The sequence below is a fragment of the Chiloscyllium plagiosum genome, chromosome 2 (genome assembly GCF_004010195.1).
Source record: "Chiloscyllium plagiosum isolate BGI_BamShark_2017 chromosome 2, ASM401019v2, whole genome shotgun sequence".
Taxonomy (NCBI): domain Eukaryota; kingdom Metazoa; phylum Chordata; class Chondrichthyes; order Orectolobiformes; family Hemiscylliidae; genus Chiloscyllium; species Chiloscyllium plagiosum.
The window spans coordinates 140,321,823-140,346,615 of NC_057711.1; the positions used below are offsets into that span (position 1 = coordinate 140,321,823).

Genomic DNA, 24,793 nt, shown 5'->3' on the forward strand with positions numbered 1-24,793 from the left:
GGGGAAAGATATAAAAGAGACCTAAGGGGCAACTTTTTCATGCAGAGGGTGGTACGGGTATGGAATGAGCTGCCAGAGGAAGTGGTAGAGGCTGGTACAATTGCAACATTTAAGAGGCATTTGGATGGGTATATGAATAGGAAGGGTTTGGAGGAATATGGGCCGGGTGCTGGCAGGCAGGACTAGATTGGGTTGAGATGTCTGGTTGGCATGGATGGGTTGGACCGAAGGGTCTGTTTCCATGCTGTACATCTCTATGACTCTATGTTGGCTTTCTCAATTATTTGCTGTAACTGCAGACTAGTGTTTTGTGATTCATGCACAAGGACACCCGGATCGCTATCTATCTCATAACTCAGCAGTTTTTCAACATTTAGACAAGAATCTTCCTTTTTATTCTCTTTCTGTCAAATAGACTATTTCACATTTTCCCACATTAATCTCTATTAGTCACATCTTCGCCCACACATAAAATTTCAATATTTTTATCATCTCCTTGTGTCCCCATCAAAACTTATTTTTCTACCCATCGTTGAATTGTTAGCAAATTTGTAAATCATGCTTTCCACCCCTTCATCCAAGTCATATTTATAAACACATGAAGTTCCAGCACCCTTCCCTTTGACACAACATTCACTGCACCTTGCCAAACTGAAAATCACCCATTTATACCTACTGCCTGCTCCCTGTGAGCTAGCCAATTTTCTACCCATACCAATATGTTGCCCCTTACACCATTGCTTTGTTTATATATACACACTGTCCAATCTTTTGACCTGCTACCCACCTTTAAACAATTATATGTTTTTTCTTTGCCTTTCCAGTTAACCACAAATGGTGGAGCTGTACCAAGGAATTTTTCTTACTCACTAGCAAGTATTCGTTCCATATATTCTGAAATGCCCCCTTAAATGTCTCCCATTGTATCTTTATTGGCCTATCCTTTAAATTAATTTGCCGATACCTGGTTTCTCATACTGTACAAGATGGCATTGGTAACAGCTAAAACCATCCTACAGTTGAAAAGGGTATTCTGTTGGATTTATAAGACTTAACAAAAGCCAACCTGATAGAGTTGGCAAATAAGTTAGAAGTGCAATTTCCTGTCATGGCTAAGAAAGCAGAATTAATGGAAATATTGGCAAAGTATCACAGAATAGAAGAAATACAAGGGGGACAAAGTACACCAACTGGTGAATCACTTGAGTTAGCAAACATTCTGTAGTTAAAGCAGCTTGAACATAAGAAATAACTCAAGCAGCCTGAAATGAAAAGGGAAATGGACCTTAAAAGACTTGAACATCAGAGAGAGGTAAAAATATGATGGGAGAGCATTCATGAGGCTGGAACTAAAGATAAAAGAGAGAAAAGGATAAAGAGATGGAATTGAAAAAAGAATGCCAAATTAGGAGGGTGAAGGTTTAAAAAATGCTTCAGGTGTCAAAGGCAGCTATGATGTGGAAAATCTTAGTTATAATCTAAAGTCCTGTATAAAAATATTTAAATTTGTAGAGGACTATTTAAAGGGGGATAATGGAGTATACTAATGATATTTGAGAAAATGGCAAAACAAATGGAGTAGCTGAAGGAAAACTGGATAATGTCCGTGAAGAACAAGTTAACAGGTACAGTACATGAAACTTATGCATCAATGTTAGAGGAGGTTTCTATGGATTATGATATTGCTTTAAAAATGAGTTAGCACTGGAGACACAGGCAAAAGTAATGGGGGTGATCAGCTCAGTGGGCTATATAACTGAGGTGCAGAGTGTGTGTGGTGCATAGCGATGACAAAAACAGCATGGGTTAAATTCCCACACCAGCTGAGGTTACCATGAAAGACTCTCCAGATGGTGACAGAGTCGGAATCTTCAACTGGCGCTCATCTGCTGCTTCTGTTTCTTTTCTTTTTTTTTCCTGTTTTTACTTCCTCATTTCTTTTTTTCCTTCTTTCTTCACGGTGATGTCCTGAACTCCCAGCTTCAGCGGGGACTCAAACTCCTGGGCTCAGTGCAGGCCCGGTGTGACAGTGTCCTGGCCCAGCGTGGCCTCAGTGTGAACTTCTTGCCTCAAGATGACTCCAGAGCATCTCTCCCAAACTTGACAACCTCAAGGTGAAGCCCTATGAAGTCTGGAGTCAAGGCCTGGTGTGGACTAGAGGCTAGGTATTGGTGTAGACTGGGTTGGAAGGACTGGTATTCTGAACTTTTTACTTCTTTATTTTTCTAATTTATTCCTATGATCAATAATGCTGGACTTTCTCATTTTTAAAAATGTTCTTTTCCCCTTAAGAATTTGAATTTAACAATCTGCACCTAGGTCCTTTTGTACCTAAGATGGCACCATAGGCGGTGACTTGTAAACTTTTCACTGTATTCATTTGAGTAAGTGTTACAATAAAGCTCATTCTAATTCTAATTCTTTCCTCACCTGAGGCACGGTGACCCTCAGGTCAAACCATTACCAGTCAGCTCTCTCTATATAATGAGAGATCAACCCTACAGTCACGTAGGACTATGGCTACTTTGCTTTTCTGTAAAAAAAGCTTTAAAAATTTTATATAACACCTTTCATGTAATAAAATGTTCTAAGGCATTTCAAAGGAACATCAAACAAAAGCAGCACCAGGCTCCAGTTCCCTGAATGGTTGCAGCTCCAAAAACATTCAAGAAGCTCTACACCATCTGGGACATTGGCAGGCACTCCATCCACCACTTTCAACATTCACTCTCTTTATCACCAACGTACAGTGCAGCAGTATATACCATCTACAAGATGCATTGTAGCAACTCACCAAGACTCCTTCGATGGCACCTTCTAAACCCATGACCTCTACAACCTAGAAGGACAAGGGCAGTAAATATATGAGAATACCATCACCTGCAAGTTCCCCTCAAAGCTACACACCATCCTTATTTGGAACTGTATTACTGTTCTTTCACTGTCACCGGGTCAACATCTTGAATGCCCTCCCTAAAAGCACTGCGTGTACCTAAAAAGAGGTAAGACGGAGATAGAGAAGTAGAGAGGTCTTGGTAAGAAATTCCAGAGGTTAGCATCTCAGCAGCTCAAAGTACTGAATAAAAGCAAATTACTGCGGATGCTGGAATCTGAAACCACAAGAGAAATTGCTGGAAAATCTCAGCAGGTCTGGCTGCATCTGTAAGGAGAGAAAAGACCTGACGTTTCAAGCCTAACTGACCCAGCTTTGACAAAGGGTCAGTTAGACTCGAAACGTCAGCTCATTTCTCTCCTAACAGATGCTGCCAGACCTGCTGAGATTTTCCAGCATTTTCTCTTTTGGTTTCAAAGTACTGAAGGTTGTCAAAGGTGGGACGGCAAAAAAGAGTGTGCAGAGCCCAGATATCTCAGAGGGCCATAAATGATGTTACAAACATGAAAAGGGTTGTCATAGAGGAAGTTAAAAATAAAGATGGGAAATTTAAAACAGGTGCTGCCAGAATGAAAGCCAAGTTTTGGTGTGGGTAGCATTGTCTTATATTGCAACCACGCTGTATAACCTAAAAATATTCTTAGTGTACAATCATTACATCATTGTAACGATACAATCACTAGCTTATTACTGTCAACTATCATACCATGCAAATCACTTAAACACATTGCCACATCACCATCTTACTGGAAAATCCCCATATTTGAATATATAACCATATAGCAGGACAGTAATACTGTAAAAATCACTTCATTCTCTTGCTGGTTATTTGCAGCACCTTACAGTACAATAGCTAAATAATCATTTTGTACTCAGTTCTATCTATTTATTGTACAATAACCACAAACCTATAGTACAATATTGTGCATTTTATAATTTGGAGGTGCCGGTGTTGGACTGGGGTGTACAAAGCTAAAAATCACACAACACCAGGTTATAGTCCAACAGGTTTAATTGGAAGGACTTGCTTTCGAAGCGCTGCTCCTTCATCAGGTGGTTGTGGTCATCAGGACAACCACCTATTGAAGGAGCAGCGCTCTGAAAGCTGATGCTTCCAAATAAACCTGTTGGACTATAACCTGGTGTTGTGTGATTTTTAACTTTGTACATTTTATAGTACAATCTTGCAGTACATTACTTGTTTCAGCTCATTGTATAATCACCAAACTCTTATTTTGACCTAACTTGTGCCTAGTCTCCTCTTCATGCAATACCCCTGTGCTTGTGGAGTTACATCAGTTCCTGCTCCAGCAGTGCCTTGGCTTTCGAATTCTCATCCTCGTTTTCATTCTTGCCTTCACCCTTTCCATACATCTGCGGTCAACTTCAGCTCTATAACCCTCAAATCTCCTCGGCCCTCTAACACTGGCTACTTGAGCATCCCCAACTTTAATTACTTCAACATTGGTGGTCGTGCCTTCAGCTTTTTAGCTCTGCAATTCACTGTCTACTTTTCTAGTTCTCTCTCCTTTAAAATCCCCCTTAAAACCTACTTCTTTGACAAAGCATCCAAATACAGCCTTATATGGGCTAATGTTAAAATTAATTTGATATTCACTCCTGTGAAACACCTCCTGACATGTTATCTTATTCGGTTACTTGTTTCATCTCATTTGCCATCAGTTTGCTTTAAAATCAAACGATTACCTTATTGCAAAAAACACCATAATTTACAGTGAACTTGGCATCATCTTCCTGTACAATCACTTTCCCTCATTAAACAATAACCCACTATATAACAAATATTATTTTAAATGCATAATTGCTATCACCTTCCAGTAAAATCACTGACATCATTTTAATGTAAAGTTGCTTTCAAAAGCTTACTTGACAATTACCTTCTTTTGGTGTGATCACTAGCATCACTCTATTCTACAATCACAATCTTACTAATACAATGACAATCTTGCAATAGAATTGCTCACACAAATCTTAATAAGTAGTTATTGCTCTACAAACATCACTTAATCATTGTCGTATTACGTCTATTGGAACCTCGCTCTGCAGAAACTGGTTGCCACACTTTGTGACGTTTCTTAAAAAACACAACTATTTAATATTGCTTCGGGTGTCAGTACGAAAGGCAAGTTTTTTCTTCTTTTCACCCTGTCACTACCTTCCTAAGCAATAGTAGTTAGAATTAATAAATACTTGCATTGATATAGCACCTCATGATCTTGTGGCTTCAGTTATTTAAAATGTTTTGAAGGGTGGTCATAATGAAAAGAAGGCAACTAATTCGCACAGAGCAAGCAAATAGGGAGCAGATAATTTGATATGTTCTGAAGAAGGGTCACTGGAGACGAAATGTTAATTCAGCTTTCTCTCCACAGACACTGCCAGACCTGCTGAGTTTCTCCAGCAGTTTCTTTTTTTGTTTCAGATTTTCAGTATCTGGTGTTCTATGTTTTATGATATTGTGATGTTGTTCAAGTATAAATAATTCAGCAGGACACCAGAACCTGCTCTATCCACCTGTGAGGGAAGAAGGGACCTTGCCTTTAAATCTCATCCAGAAGATGAAACATTACCTTAGTACTTCGCCTAAGTGTTAGCCTGGATAATCGGCTCTTGTCTCTGGAATGGCCTTAAACCCACATCCTTCAGACTCAGACAAGAATGTTACCCACTGAGCCAAGCTGACTCTCACCATCTTATTTTGTGCAATCATTTATGCAACTGCTAATGGGGTGAAGCTTTGAACTATAGGGAGAGGCTGAATAGGCTGGGGCTATTTTCCCTGGAGCATCCGATACTGAGAGGGGACCTTATAAAGGCTAATAAAATCATGAGGGTCACTGGGCAGTCCAAAACGACAGAGCATAGGTTTAAAGTGAGAGTGTAAAGATTTAAAAGAGACCTAAGGGGCAACTTTTTCACACCGAGAGTGGGGTACGTGTATGGAATGAGCTGCCAGAGGAAGCAGCAAAGCCTGGTACAATTACAGCATTAAAAGGCATTCAGATGGGTATATGAATAGGAAGGGTTTAGAGGGATATGGGCCAAACGCTGGCAAATAGGAATAGATTAATTTCAGGTATTGGACAAATTGGACCGAAGGGTCTGTTTCTGTACTGTACATCTCTATGACTTGGTAGTAGCGAAGGCCTTTTCTCAAGGGTAGGGGAGTCCAAAACTAGAAGGCATAAGATCATGGTGAGAGAGAAAAGATTTAAAAGGACTTGAGGGGCAATGTTTTCACACAGAGGGTGTCATGTGCATGGAACAAGCTGCTAGATGAAGTGGTAGAGGCAAATACAATTACAACAATGAAAAGACAGGTACATGGATAGGAAACATTTAGAAGGCTATGAGTCAAATGCAGGCAAATGGGACTACTTCAGTTTAGGAAACCTGGTCAGCATGGACAAGTTGGGCCGAAGGGTCTGTTTCTGTGCTGTATGACTCTATAAAGCCAAAGGCAAAACCTATTGGGCTGTCTTCTGGCCAGCTTTCCAAAATCCCATCCTGGTCCTCCTGATATGCTGGTTTCCAGGTGACTGGGCTCATTGTATCTGCAGTTACCCAACTTTATGTTGAATGCCCCATTTCAATTCTCTTTGCCTTACTCATGGAGAGTTTTTGATCCCCCCCCAGAAACTTGCTGATTAGTTGCCTGTTGTCCAAGTTACCAGTAAAATCAGTCAATTTAAACTACCATGCCACAAGGAATCATTCTAACAGTCATTATAGCATGCATAGAAGAGACATAAATTTGGGATTGGCTAAATTCAGTGGTTACATGAGCCAAGCATGATGCTCATGGCAAGGTTTGGAAATAAGATCACCTAGACCAAGAAGGGAATCACTTCAAATCAGGAAACATTGTACCCCAATGAGGAAAGTCAATGGTAATCTTGCTGTCTTCCTCCACTCAGTTGAGCAGAAAGGATAAGTTGCTAAACCTGTCTTTACTGAGGCTTATTCTAATTGCATTCGCTATGACTTAAATTTTTGTTTGGACATCATCTAGGAGCTGACATCTTGACTTAAGTTTAACCCCTTCCTCCCCCAAAAGCAGGAGAAAGGTCGGAGAGAAAATAAATTACTGGGGTCAGGCAACCTTCCTTCAAACCAACCACAATTGATCAAGCACTCAAACTACTCAAGACTTCTGCGTATTTTTAAAATAAGGTCCGACTATTCAGAGAAGCAGGACCTTTACATGTATGGATTCTTAGGAAATCTTCCAAATACTGGGCCCTTGTTATTGTCAGCAACTGTGATTAATTCTATTCCTGAAGTTTCATCCCATAACTTGCCCCACACTACAGCCATTAGTGGCCTCTTTGTGATGCACTGCTTTCCTATGCCAATTGGAAAGCAAAACAATCTCACTACCCAATTGGATGATATTTATTTGTCAGCTAAATAGGCACTTGTTTTAGTTTTTCAATAATTTTATACCAAGTGAAGAGAAATGTTCAAAGGAAGTGACAATAAAATGTCATTGTTCCTATGATTTTTCTGCAGGTTTGGACACAGTAGGGTCCTGGAGGTCAATTTTCATTTCTTGAAGACTCCAGTCCTGGAGAGTTGTCAACTCTCACACTTGTATGGAATAACTCTGACAGGATGTCCTGTGTTAGGATAGCAGACTGTGGCCAGCATGGTGAATTAACACTATTGGATGACAGAGGCCAAAGCTACCTGAAATGATCAGTTTAAATTATTTTAAAATTAACACAGTGAGGTGATTATATCTTCATTACCAAGTAGAAATTCAAGTTTTATTTAATGCAAGTGAATGATGTGGCACTTCCACCAATTGATGTGTCCAGACAATTAGAGAAAATAAAAATTCATCTTCTAGAATTCTCGTTTTCTATATTACTTATCCCAGGTTTGATGTATTACTTCCAAGAGAAAAGCAAAACTGCTTGTATTGGTTCAGTTAACGATTAGGAAAGCAAATGCAATGTCAGTATTAATTTCAAAAGGGCTAGGTTAGAAGACCAGACGTACTCCGAGGCCGCATAAGGCCCTGGTCAGATGGCATGTGGAATATTGAGAGTGGTTTTGGGCTCCATATCCATATCTAAAGCAAGATGTGCTGGCACTGGGATTCCAAAAGGGGTTTACAAGAATGATCCCGGAAATGAAGGGCTCGTCATATGAGGAGAGTGAGGACTCAGTCTGTTCTCGATAGAGTTTAGAACGATTTGGGGGTTGTGGGGGTGGTGCATGGTGATGTGGTGGTGATGAAATCTCATTGAAACTTACAGACTACTGAGAGGCCTGGATAGACTGGATGTGGAGACGATGTTTCCACCAGTAAAGGAGACCAGGACCCAATGGCACAGACTCAGAATGAAGGAACAATCCTGAAGAACTGAGAGGAATAAGAATTTCTTTAGCCTGAGGAGGTTAATCTGTGGAATTCATTACCACAGAGGGCTGTGAGGCACAAATCATTGAGTGTATTTAAGACATAGATAAATAGCATCTTGATTAATAAGTAGACCAAGGGCTACAGGGAGAAGGAAGGAGAATGGGGTTGAGAAATATATCAGTCATGACCAACTGGCAGAATGGCCTAATTCTGCTCCTATATCTTATGGTCTAATTGTCTTATTAAAGATCAAATTAATTTAATAATTAGCTAATTTGTTTTAAAGAGAAAGTCAATATAAGTCACAAAAATGATAATAGGGCTTAACGACTCTACAAATATAAGTTTAATGAATGTGGCTTCTCTTGAACTAAGATCTCAAAAAATACAGAAATAACCTCCTCTGATCAAAAATACCTACAATCAGGAAACATAATCTTAAAAATAAAGGTAGTTCATCTGTAATTGAAATGAGGAAGTACTTCTTCATAAAAGGGAGTGAAAATCTGGAAGTCTCGTCCACCAAAGGACTATGGAAGCTGAGGGAGTTAAAGTTTCTAAGATTGGGGCTGAGACATCTGCAGTTTTTAAGATTGAGGTTTATTGGCTGGGAATTTCCGATTTATATTCTCAGTGTGGATGCCATGACATGTGTCTATTAGGCACCGATGCAATCACTGAGTTGGATTTTGGCTCGTCGTTTCCTGGTGCAGCAATGGTGTTATTGGTACAACAATGCAGAAATTCAGGAGCAGCAAGGCAAGATATGTGACTTTGCACAAGTGGAGGTGGGGATCGCAGGGAACGGGTGTGTAGGGGCAAGGGGCCAAACCTACACAAGGGCCCATTTATTTCTCCACTCAGCCCTAGATTGGGTCAGATCCAGTCCTTATGTCAACTCGGCAAGCAGGCCACTTTGTTTCACTCCCCAGCAAGGCTGCCACTGTTCTCGCCTGCAGGGGTTAGAGTTAATCATGACAACGGTGTTCATTGAATACTTAAGAGCTCCAATTGGTAGCAAGGTAGGAAAGTCAATCTTGGGTCTCCCTACCCTGAATTTAATTTCTGTGAAGGCAAACACATCCAATTATCTTTCCCTTCTACCACCTTCCCTGTCACTTTTCAGGAGGGGAAAATTCTAGCCATTGAGTTTTTATTATTAGGTAAAAGTGTCAAGGCGAATGAGCAAAAGCTGGTAAACGAAGCTGAGCAAGGAACAGGCTCAAGGAGCTGAATGGCCTACTCTGGTTCCTAATTTTCTATGAAACCCAATTATCACTCAAGGATGTTTATCAATCACTCCTTCGTTCTACACTGTTCCTGTTTTAATGGTGTCTCCATATAAAAGACAAACTGGACCTTTTAGGCACGGCTTTGAGGTCCCCATCCTTTATTCATTCAATCCTTTTCAATTCAACACCCCCTGCCTACCCCACTCACTATCCTTCCACCACGAGTAACTGGGATGAACAAGCTTTTCCACATTTTTCATGCTCTTGTGCTCTATTTCTATGTAATATAGAGATTTTCAACCCACTTACAATCCAAACTGACAAATTAATTTCACTTGAGATCTTTGGCTTTTTCTGGCTATTAGTTGGCATCACCGTCTTTGACAGAAGAGGGATTCAAACTTCTGGCCTCCAAAGTCCACTGTAGCAAGGCCCATCTCAATTCATTAATGAGGGAGGTTGTGTGAAAGTGTTTTCATTCTCACCTGCTCTGATTTGATCTGTTCTGTGGTTGTGAAGATGTCTGAATAGTGCTGTCTTTCAAAGACTCTGTCTAACACTTCTAACTGCTGCTGTGTGAAGAGTTCGCCCCTCATCTGTTTCCGTAGAAAATCCCGGCTTGGGTGGGAGTGTCCGTTGTGCATTGGGTTTTCCTGAGCACCTTGACAAAACAGACACAGAGAGGCATTTAGCATAATGTGTTAAAAGGCACAGGAGAAAACAGAGCTGGACACATTGATAGACTATTAGAGATTTCTACTTTAGACACTGCCAAAACGAAATTTGAGCCCTATACAGGATTTATTTAAGCTACATGAAGTGGGTAGCGAAACATTTGAAGGAGCTCTATACCATGTCTGTAAAATATTGAAATGAATCTTCTATCCAGCAGGTTTAATTTTCAGTATCAGATATGCAAATGCTTTTAAGCATTTAGCAGCTGGAAAGATCATTTCTATTGCTAAATATTATACAGCACAGTTAGAGAAATATGAGGAACAACAGGAGACTTAACACTGACAGTGAATGAATTAAAGGCACCATACTATTACTATTCCTTTACATACAAATATAAAAATAACCAGCAGAATACAAGGCGTTCACTTTCAGATTTCCAGTTCTTCATTTCTCTCATCTGTATAAAATTTCACATCTCCACCTTTCTTTTCAGCCTCCAAATACAGCTAAACACATCACTTTTTTGTTCAAAAGCCTTCAGGCACAAAAGCTAAACCAATGATCTAATTTTTAACATTATCAAACAAAACAGCCTTCTCTTCCCCAATCCATCCCACAAACACTGAACAAAAAAAAAATTTCTAAAGGTAGAATAAAAATAAAAATTTATGATTATATTTTAGCTATATATTTATTGCACAAATTTTGAAGCAAAATCATTATATTTCCTTCAAGATGGTTACAGTTTCTCTGTAAATCAACCTGACTAAAAGATAAATCAACAGAGTTCCAAAAATACTTTTCATTTGTCCAAGATATCAGCCCATTTCAGTCATACTGATGGAGTTTCAGCTCTGTCTCCATTATAGTGAAGACAGCTGGAGTCAGGGGCTGCCTAGAGTAGATTATATTCCCTATAAGATGGTCACCGATATATGATCTTCAACCTCTATTGATTGACCAATTTCACAAGCAAAGACTGGTGAAATGAAGCTGAAATGAACATCATGCTTTAACTCATTGAACCTATCAGCCCTGACTTAATCTGGCTGTCCACTCTCTTTGATAGAATTCAATTGATCAATCATGTTTTGGTGATAGTACCATTTCACTGGCTTATTGCTTCTTCATTTCAAAGCTTGACCTGTAAGATACATTTGGACCAGCTCCATACTCCTTGGATATACAGAGATCAGCTACTTCAATACACACCTTTAATGATACACGTGCCCATTTACTGTATAGCAGCTGGATCTGCCTGATCCTTAGACACTACCTCCACATTTTTACTTTAATAAAATAATGAGTTAGTTTTCATTTTCTCTTCAGTTGTGTTTTCAAAGGAACCCTGCAGTCAGGTGATCACAGTCGCCAGTGTACATCCTAATATCCAGGAGCTCAACTCCAAATAGGGATTGCCTTTCAAAACCATTTCCAAATAAAGATGTGCTGAATTTTTCTGCTCTCTCTGTCACACCACTTCATCAGACATTTGATTATACAAACCTGAGTCCAGCCAAGGTTACATAGATCTATTGAGTGAGGCACTTAAACTTCTGATTAGCACAGTCACATGCATATGACATTCTACATTTCCAGTCACTTCAATCATACCGAACTACTTAATGAAACACTCTACACCTCTGGTGAGCTCAGACTCAAGAGCTTCAAAAACCGCAGGGTGTCCACTGTCTCCCATCGCATATTTTTCATTGAAGCAGAAAGTTTTTAATGATAAGGGCAATAAAGTGGGATGAAACAATTAACTTTTTCAATTTATAATTCATGCAGATATCATCTCTAGCAAGTTTCTTAATTATAATTTAATGTGGTACATTGTAGCAGTATATTGGTATAATATGGTGGTACACTACAGACTGGTAGAAAACTGCGCTGCGTGCTTAATTTGTGAAAGTTGAGTTTAAAGCAAATAAATAGAAGGCAATCAGTAGAATAAAAATCTTCTGTTCATTAAAGAAGAGGTCAAAGCTAACAAAACACTTTTACTCTCAGTTAGAGAACAGCACTTATTTGTTCAGTGTATTGGCCAAATATTAATGATCCGAACTTCAAGATTTCAGTACATTCCAAAGTGCTTTATGGTCACTGAGGTGCTATTGAAGTGCAGTCACTGCTATAGGGACATTTGTTGAATTGATCATGATTTTTGATACTCACTTTACCTCAGAAATAGGTAAAAACTACAATGAAACAGCTAAGAACCATCATTATGAAGCAAATAACAGCAAAGGGAAGATTTCATCTGACCACTGTTTGTTAGCAACGTTTTGAATGTAGTGGAGAAATTGTCCAAGTTGGTCACCTCAGCAAAATTATAAATGCTCTTTTTTAGTATATGTTTGAACACAGGTTTGCTCAAACTATGAACAGTATTATATTTACTATGATACAACAGCTAAAGAACACTTGTCCCAGCTTGGAAATAGTCCCAGTTCCCACCTCATTCGTCTTACTTAACTACATCACTATTTCTTTACTGTCACTCTGGGTCAAGATCCTGGAACCCTACTTCTAACAGCTTTGTGAAATGCATATACCACATGGGCTGCAGCTTCAAGAAGGGGAGTAAGGCTATCTGCTTAAGGGCAATAAATGTTGGCTTGGCCAGAGCAGCCCACATTCCATGCAATAATTTTTAAAATTACCATATTGGGGCAATGATAATGCCTTTGCGAAGTTTCCAGATAAACTGTTAAATGGAGGTCCTACTTGCCCTCTTTATGTGGTCGCAATATCTCCAACTGCACCACTCAAAGAAGAGCATGAGAGTTCTCCGATGCTCTGTCCATCAATTATACCTGAACTAACATCATGAAATCAAATTGTCCACTCAATTCGCATTGCTGGTTTATTGGATCTTGCTGTTTACTAATTGACTGACATTTTTCCTACATTGCAATGAATGCACTTTATAAGTTCTTCTCTTATGTGCCATCCCAATGTCATGGATGTTATCACCTAAATGCAAGTCTTTCTTTCATGAAAAGATTCTAACGCGCTAAATCACTTCCTTTGACAAACAATGGGCTGAGGAATGACAGACAGAGTTTAATTTGGATAAATGTGAGGTATTCCATTTTGGTTCAACAAACCAGGGCAGGACTTATACAATAAATGGTAGGGCCCTGGTTAATGCTGTTGAACAGAAAGACCTAAAGAACAGCACTTATTTGTTCAGTGTATTGACCAAATATTAAAGATCCAAATTTTAAGGCTTCAGTACATTCCGGGGGTTCAGGTACATAATTCTTTGAAATTTGTGTCACAAGTAGACAGGGTGGTTAAGAAGGCATTCAGCACACTTGCCTTAATTCTCAGGCCTTTGAGTATAGGAGTTGGCAAGTCATGTTGAGGTTGTACAGAAGAGGTGAAGCCTCTGTGTGCAGTTCCGGGTGCCCTGTTATAGGAAGGATATTATTAAGCTGAAGAGAGTTCAGGAAACATTTACCAGGATGTTGCCAAGAATGAAGAGTTTGAATTATAAAAAAGGCTGGATAGGCTGGGACCTTTGTCACTGGAGCGTAGGAGGTTGAGGGGTGACCTTATAGTGATTTATAAAATCATGACAGGCAAAGACAAGGTGAATAGCAATGGTGTTTTCCCTCAGATGGGGGAGTTCAAAACAAGAGGGCATATTTTTATGGTGACAGGAGAAAAATACAAAAAGGACATGAGGGGCAACATCTACATGGAGTATATAGACCAAAGGGTCTGTTTCCATATTATATGACTCGATAACTCTAAACACAGATCAACACATCTGTTGTGAAGTTCCTATTGTGAGATAAAAACAATGAAAAATCATAAGGACCCATAGAGTGTACCCCCCATAGCAACGGAAATCGATTATCCAAGTCCCAATTCCTTTAATTTGAATAATTCATTCCGTAAGAAGCTACGTAAGGAGGAGTATGTCACATGTTTGCATTAGGACAGGTTTAAAATGAAAAGCAGGAATTCTCTCACATTGCATGTAATAGACAGACTTCCATCAATCCTGAGAACAAAGTAAATTTCAGGCTAAGCTGGATGTTTGCATAACTGCAGCCCTCTGTTTTCGCCATTAACCTGTCATCATTTATAATTGTATAACTCATGACTTAGCAAACACTGGACTGAATAACAACAAAGGTTTCATTACTTATGGAGAAGCTACTTAACATGAGTTTATTCATTGTTCTACCATTTGATCTTATTATTAATTTGCCACCTTAGTCTGAAATTAAAGTCACTGCAATATAGGCAAAACACTACAACTCCTTAAGACGTTGTTTTCCAATCACTTGCACTGTTCATTTATTATATGCAGCTTTCTATGGACAGGTCAAATACTGTTCATGAGAGCTGCTATACAGGCAATTCATCAAATCACTCCACCTCCTCATCTACTGCAATTTAAAAATGTAGGACTGAATCACTTAACTTTATTGACACTTCATTTGCCAAACACTCCCAATACATGAGGATCATCTGGTGCTTTGCCCAGCTGTAGTTGCAGACTTAACACATCCCTTGAGCCCAGAGAAGCTGGCATCAGTTGTTGCCATAACAAACTCAATTGTTCTCGGCCGTGCTCAAGCAAATAGAGTCATTAATTACATTCTCTCAACTGCTGTTGGCTGAAACAGCAATCAGTGTGAGACTGTTCATTGCCTTCTCTCAGGGAGCACAGACACATGCAGGAAAAATAAACTGCAACATGAACAGAACCCCACTGACTCGCCAGTGCTGTGGCGTGCACAATAACTGCTGTCACGCTGATCCTGGGGGTTCAGCCACATTTATTTGCACTGAAACTGCGAGGTGGGGAAAGGATCACATTAAGAGATCATTTTTATCTCATAACGTCAATTTACTTATACTGATTGACTTCCTACCTTCAAAAATCAATTAAATTGCAAAAGTCTTTTAAAGGGTCAACCCTTTCCTCCCTCCTTACTGTTATTCCAACATAATTTGATTTATTTTCCTTTCCAAACCATAAAGGAAGATCTATATCTTTCGAAGGTCATGGCTGCAGTTCCTATACTTAGACTTTACTAACTTATATAATCTGGACTGATGGTCAGATATTATCAAACAGAAACAATCCTTCAACACATCACTGTGACCATTTGTTTTGTTTCAGAAGATTATTCTGCCTTCAATTATTATTATTTCCCTCTTGCCTTTGTTTCCAAGTTGAACAGATTCTCTGACAAAGGGTCACTTGACCCGAAAAGTTAGCTCTGATTTCTCTCCACAGATGTTGCCAGACCTGCTGAGATTTTTTGGCAATTTCTGTTTTTGTTTCTATTTTACAGTATCTGCAATCATTTTGATTTTTATTTGAACAGATTGTCTAACAGATTTAAAATCTGCAGGTTTTTTTCCCATTGCCCTTTCCTTTTTGTCTCAGGATTTCTATAAAATTGTGAGTGGTATGAATCAGTTTCCACTGAATTGATGGAATAAAGAATTTGTAGCATTTTAATTTCTTTGCATTCCTGGCATTCTTTTCTACAAACAATTTCTTGTCGCTGTATTGCAAAAGTTCTCATAAGCCAACCCCAGCATGTTGAAACGTCCTTGGCACAGTTAGTTTCCATTTAGTCAGCTCCACATGGAGCAGTTATGACAGTATAAGGAGCGCTGTCCATTCTCATGGCTCCCTTGGACAATGTATAACCTGCAATCTAGTCAGTGTCACATATAAGTTGGCAATAGTGCCCTCGGTGACAACATCAGGACTCAAACTTGATAAGCTGGTAGAACTGTACTGCTGGAGGAGGCTCATGTGAGGCACTATGACTAGCATAGAACAGTTGGTCCAAGGTCCTGCTTTTTTGTTGTCATTTCTACACAACTGACTGGTTGCTGCTGCACACCACACAGTTTATTATACAGAGCTATTAAACATGTCGTTTTCTACATGTATTTGTTTTAATATTCTAGATATAATGTTAATTCTTTGCATCTTCACATATCAACCACAACCTTCCTGAATGGTGGAGCAGATTCAAGGGGCTGAATTGCCTACATTCTCCTTTTATTTCTTGTCTAAGATTGTTGTTAATGGTGATGAACTTTTCTTTAACAAAATAGAATTCCATGAAATGACGGACCATCTTATTTCCCATGACAACAAAATGCCCAGGTTCCCAGGGTTAAACTTTACTGAAAATGTTTACTTCAACTTTACTAAACTAAATGAAAGAGACCTTGCAGCTGGAAAAAGTTTGGAGGTGTTCCTGCTTTTATTGCAGTGCAGAGAGCATATAGTGCTCCAGGGCCATACTGCCTACTCATATCAATATAGAGTGAGCGTGGAAAGGCACACATTCGGTACTGACTGATGGACTTCTCACATTCTAGCAATAAACTAGGCACAGGAGTCCAGTTCCACCTCCTCATTTCAATCATTACTTCTTTATCCCAACCTTCCTGCTCACTCCCTCCTACTCTTAGGGGGAGATTATAACATATTGGTATTGTCACTGAACTACCCAGCTGTGCTACAAAGATGTCTGCACAAGGGACATGAAGTCACTTGATATCGTTATGGAGCCTTGGAAAGGCTTGCAACTGATCGCACGAGATGGAGAAGAACCCTAAACAAACACTTCAGAACAGGGGAAAAAATGCCGATGAGCACTGCAACAGACAAGCAGCCATGCAGGAGGGAGTGCAGCAGTTCTAGCAGATTGACAACCACATACAGATGTGACCTCTGTGACTGGGACTGTCACTCCAGCACTGGTCTCTTCGGTCACAAGTGACGTTATTGCTGGGAAGCAGTAAGCCAGAACAACGAGGATGCAACCCATGGTCAGTCATGACGAAAAGGAGACTCACTCACTCACTCACTGAACTAGAATCCCGAGACCCAGGCTACAGTTCTGAAAACACAAATTCCAATCCCCTATAGCTTTTGGTGAAATTTAAATTCAATTTTTTCATAAAATCAGAAATTGAAAACTAGTTTCAGTAATGGTGACCATGAAAAGACCATAGATTGTTGCAAAAACCCATCCTGTTCATGAATGCACTTTAGAGAAAGAAATCTGCCATCATTATCTCGCCTGGCCTACATGTGACTCCAGTTCCACAGCAATGTGTTTGACTCTCAACTGCCTTTTGAAATGGCTCTGGCAAGATGTTCAGTTCAAGGGCAACTAGGAATGAACAACAAATGCTGATCTTGCTGGTGATGCCTTCACTCCATGAAAGAATAAGCTGGCACAGTGGTTAGCACCGCTGCCTCACAGTGCCAGGAACTTGTGTTCAATCCCAGCCTCAGGTGACTGTCTGTGTGACCTTTGCAAATTCTCCCTGTGTCTGCATGGGTTTCCACTGGGCGGTCTGATTTCCTCCTGCAGTCTAAAGATATGCAGGCTAGGTGGATTGGCCATGGAAAATGCAGGGTTACAGGTATGGCGTTGGTCTGACTGGAATGGTCTTCAAAGGGTCGGTGTGGCTCAATGTGCTGAATGGTCTACATCCACATTGTAGGGATTCTACGAATAAATAAACTCGTTGCTTACCCTTTGACTCACTGCTTCCCTCTCCCACTCTCCAGGTGCTCCAAATTTGCCATCTTGCTAGTTCAAGTGATCAGGATAGGGGCAGTAGGTGGAGAGAGTGAGGAGCTCTGGGGAGGGAAGCAGTGAGCAGTAGATAGTGAGTGGCAGTGAGACAGAAGCAGTGACTGTGAGGGAGAGGGAAGTGCGGGGGAGGTGATTAGGACAGTTAGTATGTAATGGGAAAAGATGGATGGGAGGTGGGAAATAACAAGCTTGAAGAAAATAGGAGGGGTAGTAGTTTGTTAGTAAATGTATGAAGTAGTGAGAAAAAAGAGATTTGGGCCACAAAAGTTCAGCACAGGCAACATGTTTTAACATTGGAATTACAGCTGTCATGTAGTGAGGATGGCAAGATGAGTCTACAGGCAGATAGAAACAGGTTGAGTGAATGGGCGTAAATTTGGTACATTGAATATAATGTGGGAAAATGTGAGTTTATGCATTTTGGCAGGAAGAATAGAAGAACTGAATATTATTTAATTGGAGAAAGACTGCAGGGTCATCTCGGAGTCGTTGTGCATGTATTACAAGAAGCTGACATTCAATTTCAGCAAGCGATAGAGGAGGCAAATGGAACATTGGCCTTTATTTCAAAAGAAATGGAGTATAAAACTAGGAAGTGGTTTCTAAGACTGTACAAAACACTAGTCAGATCATGCCCAACATACAGTAAACTGTTTTGATTCCCTTCACTAAATGAAGATATACTGGCAATGGAGGCAATCTAGAGCAGATTCACCAGGTTGATCCTGGATAAAGAGGAACTGCCTTGTGAGGAAAGGTTGCATAGGTTTGGCTTGTGGCCAGTGGAGTTAAGGAGAATGAGAGAAGACCTTTTACTGAAACATACAAGAGTCTCCAAGAGCTTGTCGGGGTAGATGTGAATAGATTGTTTTCTCGTGTGGAAGAGTCTGGGACCAGAGGGAATAACCTCTGAGTAAGGAGTTACTATTTAGGACAGAGACGAGGAGGAATTCTTTCTCTCAGAGGCTGGTGAGTCTGTGGAATTCCTTACTGCAGAAGGCTGCTGTGGTTGGGTTATTGAGCGTATCTAAGGCTGAAATAGAGAGGTAGTTAATCAGTGAGGGAATCAAGGGTTGTACAAAGGTAGTGAGGATCAGATTAGTCATGATTTCATTGAAAAGAGAAGCAGGTTCAATGGACTGAATGGTCTAGTTATGCTACTACATCGTATGGTCTTTAGGAATGTAAACCACCTTATTAATGCTTTTTAATGGTGAAGTGATTTTCATTGTATGTCTTTTTGCAGTGATTTGCATTTTGTATGTTTTTACTCATCCCACCATGTATTAGGTACACGTTGGGACTGCTAAATGAGGGATAGCTGTATTATGTTAAGGTTTTCTTGTGGCCCTTTAATCCAAGGTAAACAGTTGGTTCAACAGTCACACCAAAGACACGTCAGAAGTCATTATCATTGGTGGGGGGGGAGATTGGGGATGTACTGGTAATGTCACTGAACCAGTAACCCAGAGGCCCAGGCTAATATATTGGGAACAGAAATTCAAATCCCAGTACGGCAGTTGGGGGAATTTAAAATTAATTCATAAATTAATCTGGATTTGCAAGACAGTCACGGAAAAAGTGACCATGACACAACTGTTGATTGTCATAAAATCTCACCTCGATCACGGCTACAATTTAGGAAAGAAAGTCTGCCTTTAATTGTGACTCCAGACCCATAGTGATGTGGTTAAGTCTTAGCTGTCCCCTGCAATGGCTCTAGCACTTCAAAGTCAGTTAGACATGGGCAATAAATGCTGACCTTGTCAGTGACACCCACAACCCATGAAAGAATAAAAAGACCATATAATCACAAATCCATTTCTCGGTATATCTGCAAAATTTAGACAGTACATTTGCTTGATACCAACTAATTGGTGCAGAGTTTTAATACATTTCTTCCAAAATGGTCAAAATCAGTGCAGTAAATGAGCTTCACAATTTACCCAAGCTACTATAAGTATGTCAACTTATCAACTTACTGCCAGTCCTTGCCCTAACCGATGAAAATCTCCTTTGCAAAAGGCAAAATCATCCCACAAGGTTCTGTTAATTATGCACTAATGATCCAATTCTAAAAGGATCTGAGTTGATACTCATGATTTTCCAGAAGGACTAACAACCCGTTATTACACAGTGGAAAATACATGTTATTTTTGTAACCTCTCAAGTTCATAACAAAATTGGTGGCTCAGTAGTTAGCACTGCTGCCTCACAGCACCAGGGACCTCAGGTTACTGTCTGTGTAGAGTTTGCACATTCTCCCCGTGTCTGCATAGGTTTCTTCCAGTTGCTCCGATTTCCTCCCACAGTCCAAAGATGTGCAGGTCAGGTGAATTGGCCATGCTAAATGGGCCACAGTGACCAGGAATTGTAAGTTAAGTGTGTTAGCCATGGGAAATCCAGGGTTAAAGGAATAAAGTTGGTGGGATGCTCTTTGGAGGGTTGGTGTAGACTCGATGGGCAAATGACCTGCTTCCACACTGTAGGGATTCTATGGAAATTCAAGAGAGGAGACAAGAACAGGATCTTTCCTAAAATGGTTGCAGGAATGCCCATAAGATGACAGCTAGACATTGAGTGTAATCTTCCTCTGATGTTATTTTAAAACTGAAGAAAACTCATGGTGAATGTTTTGGGAAACAAGGAGGTATCTTATATAGTAATACAAAAAATATTGGAAATATTAAACAATCTGCAGAGAGAGAAACACAGAGCCAATGTTTCAGTTTGTTATCTTTCAGCAAATCTAGAACAAGTTAAAAATACATGAAGGAGGTGAAATGGGGGTAAGGGAAAACAAACAGAGGGGAAGGTCCTTCTTGCAGCAATTATTGGGAATATCCAGTCTGCAAGCACGATCTGAGTTTCAGCAGAACGTGAGGACTGCAGATGCTGGAGATCAGATTCAAAAAGTGTGATGGTGAAAAAGCACAGCCGGTCAGGCAGCATCCGAGCCGGAGAGCCAACGTTTCAAATATAAGCTCTTCATTCCCAATGGCTTCCACAGCCTTCTGTGGCAGTGAATTCCACAGACTCACCACTCTCTGGCTGAAGAAGTTTCTCCTTATCTCTGTTCTAAAAACTCTTCCCTATATTCTAAGACTCGGCTCCTAGTCCCTCCTACCTACAGAAACATCTTCCCAACATCCACTCTGTCCAGGTTATCCAGTATTCTGTAAGTTTCAATTAGATCACCCCTCATTCTTCTAAGTTCCATCGAGTATACACCCAGAGTCGTCAAACGTTCCTCATACATTAAGCTGTTCATTCCTGGGACCATACTCATAATTCTCCTCTGATCACTCTCCAGGGTCGGTACATCCTTCCTGATATGTCAGGCCCAAAACTGCACACAATACACAAAATGTGGCCTGACCAAATATGTTCTGCCAACATTTCTAACTGTTCTGAGGACCTGGGCATGTTTGGCTCACGCACCATTTGTGAGTTTGCAGCTTTCACGTAGTCCATGTGCTTGTTCAGGACCATTGAACCTGACCTCACATCAACCATGCCTCTCACCCATGCAGGGCCATTCAACTGGTTCCTACACCAAACATTGTCCCCTTCCACTCAGCAGAGTCTTGTGTCTGGCATTGACATTCCTGATGATGTTTTACCAAGCCTCCCAGGTCCAGGAAGATCATATTTAACCTGTTGTGAAGTCTTCTCTCCATTAGCAACTCTGCTGGACCTCTCCCTGTAGTTGAATGAGGGGTGGTCCTATAATCAAATAGGAATCGAGATAATTTGATTTTGAGCGAAGCTGTAGACTGTTTCTTTAAGCTTGCCTCCAAGGTTTGGAGCTGCTCTTTCTGCCAGGCCATTAGATGTTGGATCGTATGGAGCTATCCTTATATGTTGAATACCATTCAACTTTAGGAAATACTCAAATTCTCTGCTGGTAATGCGTGGCCCTTTATCTGTGACCACACTTCTGGGAGTCTGTGTATTGCAAAATTTATGTGCAATTTTCCTATCATCAGCCCTGTGTTTGAGAGATGAACTCGATGCACGACCTTGAGTGAGCATCCACCATGCCTCAGAACATTGAACCTATAAAAGGACCTGCATAGTCAACATGCAACCGAGTCCACAGTTTACCCGGCCTTTCCCATGAATATGAGGGAGCTGCTGATGGTAATTTTTGTCCTTGTTGGTACTCTGGGCACTGCCCCTCTAAAGCAGCTATGTCTGCTTCCAATCCTGGCCACCAGATATAACATCTCACCAACATCTTCATTTTGGAAACCCTGGATGCCCTGGTGGTGTTATCAGGCAGCAATCTTTGTTCGGGTCAATTTGTTCTTGCTCCCCATAATAATATGCTGTCCTCTACTGTCAGCTGGTATGTCATGGTCCAAAAACATTTCAATTCTGGTTGTGATGGCCCGTTGGTTTCCCCATCACTACCAGTTGTTCCAGTTTTGCCAGGACCAGATCTTTCGGCATCCAAGGTCTAATACCGTCAGCTATGATTGGAAATGTAGCCAGAAAATGTAAAACCATTACAGATTCTTCCAGTACCACAGCAATGTATCTGCCGGTGGGAGGTGGCTTAATGCATCCGCATTCGCTACTTGGCTTCTCAGACGGTGTTCCGACTTGTAATTCTACGCATTTAGTGATAGAGCTCACCACTGAATTCAGCTTGAAGTGATGGCTGGCACTGCCTTGTCCATTTTAAGATGACCTGGCAGGGGTTTGTGGTCCATTATTATTACAAATTTATGCCCATAAAAATATTGGTGGAACTTCCTGACTCCCTTCCTTCTCTATCTGGATTTAGTTACGCTCTGCAATGGCCAAACTCTCGAATATATAGGCTATTGGACATTTCTCTCAATTGGGCCACTTTTGAGCTAATTCCATGCTGATGCCACATGGGAGGCATTGTATGTCAATAACAGATCTTGCTTAGAGGATGATTATTGTGTCTTCACTTTCCTGAAAGCTTTGGTTTGGCTACACGACCATTTCCAAGGCTGACCTTTCTTTAGGAGTTGATGCAAAGGTGCCAGGAAAACAGGTTATGTATGAATTTTCCATAAAAGTTACTAGCCCAAGGAAAACCCTATCCTCTGGTACAGACTTGGGAGCCATAACATCTTTGATCATCCTCACTTCATCTTCCAACAGGTGTAACCCAGTCATGTCACCTCTGTAGCCGCAGTGGATCAGTTAGGGTGCCTGGATCATATATTTTTCTCTTCTACACATACCTTGGAGAAACATCTAAGGACTATGTCCAAGTGGTCTAAGTGCTCCATATTAGTTTTCCCTGTTATTAGCATGTATGATGATGCTGCTCCTTTAACAAGGTTAGGTTGTCCTTGGTTTTATTTCATAGGGTCGTAAATGCATAGATTCCGATGTGTCTGGTTTGTATGAGTTTTAGGGCCAATTTGATTATAGCTATCAGATACTGCTTCAGGAAAAAGGCTTTCAAGTTTAAAAAGAACATCTGTACATTGAAAGGAGAGTGCTAGTTCTCCCAGCTCAGCTTTTCTTTGGTTTTAGCAGTCTGGCTATTTAGAACTGCTGGTCGGGTGTTTGAGGCTGCTGGTCAAAGAACTAGCTCCATGCTGATCCTCTCTCTCTCTCTCTCTCTCTCTCTCCCTGACATCTCTCCTATAAAAACTTGTGTTTGATTTTACCTTTTTTGCCAAGCTGGTGTTTATAGGATGTTGCAAGTATTTGGAACAGCATCATTAAGTTGCGATAGAGTTGATTAAGTTTTTAACTAGTTATATTGTTCTAAATTCAGTTTTCTTTTGTTCATGCGTAAACAAATACTGTCTTGTTTAAAACTGAGTGGTTGGGCCAGCTGCATCACTCCTGGAATATCCACATTACACCTGCTTAAAACAATTAAAAAGGTTAGGGTCTGGATTACCTTCTTGAAACGTTTTGAGGAAGTCTGGCCTGATATATAACATGTGTCATCTAGATAAATGGGACCTGGCATAGACCTTGTAAATGTTCTCCTTTGTCTGCTGAAAAACTGAACAGGCTGACGATACCCTAAATGGCAGAAATAGGAAACAGTTGTTGTGAGAGTGACTAGTGTGTCACTGAACCTGTTGGCGAGGAACAACATTGCAAAAGCTCATTTTTTGACGATTAAGTTTCCAATAAGTATTTTGTTGGATTTGAACATCCACAGCCTTATGAACAGGCCATTTAGGTTCTTCCACCAGTTAGAAGAGAAATGTACTTTATATACAATTCATGAAGAATGTATTCACAAGTCTAAGCACAACAATGCTGGATGACTTTCAGGAAGCTTGACTAATTCCAATGGAATTTTTATGGAGATAATAGATAGGAATGAAGCTGAAGTTCTGAGATAGATTCAGTCATCAGATCCATTTAACAACAATAACACATTAATCCCAGGCTTCACTGCTGATTGACAAAATCAGCCAAAATTGCTAATGTAACCTCTGTTGAGGGGACACTCCAGTCACTAGAATCTTGGGTATATTACCACTGAGTTGCAGATAACTTTGTAAATTCAATGCCACTGTCAGTAAAGTTCAATTACTAAACCAGGGCCTTCTGCCATTGAGCTATGCAAATTTACCTGGTTAAACTACAACATCATTCAGAACACTAAGAGCCCCAAGGCTTGGCTTCTACCAAGCCATACTTCTGTTCTCTGATAAATTGGGCATGTTCTACTGTAAGTATTCCAAACTGGGTGTATAAAATCTCTACCTCAGGAGGCAAGTTTTAAAGGATTATGAAGAATCTGAGCTGCACTGTGGTTGAAGAAGGTTCCTTTAAAGTATGATCACTGTGGGAGAAGAGGCCCAAGAAATGTTATTATTCTAATTATTTCCTTTGCTTCTTAAAATTGCATTTAATACAGAAAACTCAATGGATTGAATTTTATTAGGGAGAGGGGAGAGAAAGTATTGCTTGTACTCCCCAAAAAGAAATTCACTCCTGAACCAATATAAAATATGGCAAATTGCAGCCCGAA

At 40.3% G+C, this 24,793-nt stretch overlaps 1 protein-coding gene across 3 annotated transcripts in view; it reads right to left on the bottom strand.

Moving 5' to 3' along the window:
- The window catches only part of pax5 (paired box 5), a 208,088-nt gene that overhangs the window by 118,544 nt on the left and 64,751 nt on the right, over positions 1–24,793 (bottom strand). For all 3 annotated transcript variants that reach the window (XM_043719625.1, XM_043719635.1, XM_043719616.1), the window contains one exon: positions 10,003–10,178. In XM_043719625.1, the coding sequence (XP_043575560.1) occupies positions 10,003–10,178 (176 nt within the window). The remainder of the gene's footprint in view (positions 1–10,002; positions 10,179–24,793) is intronic.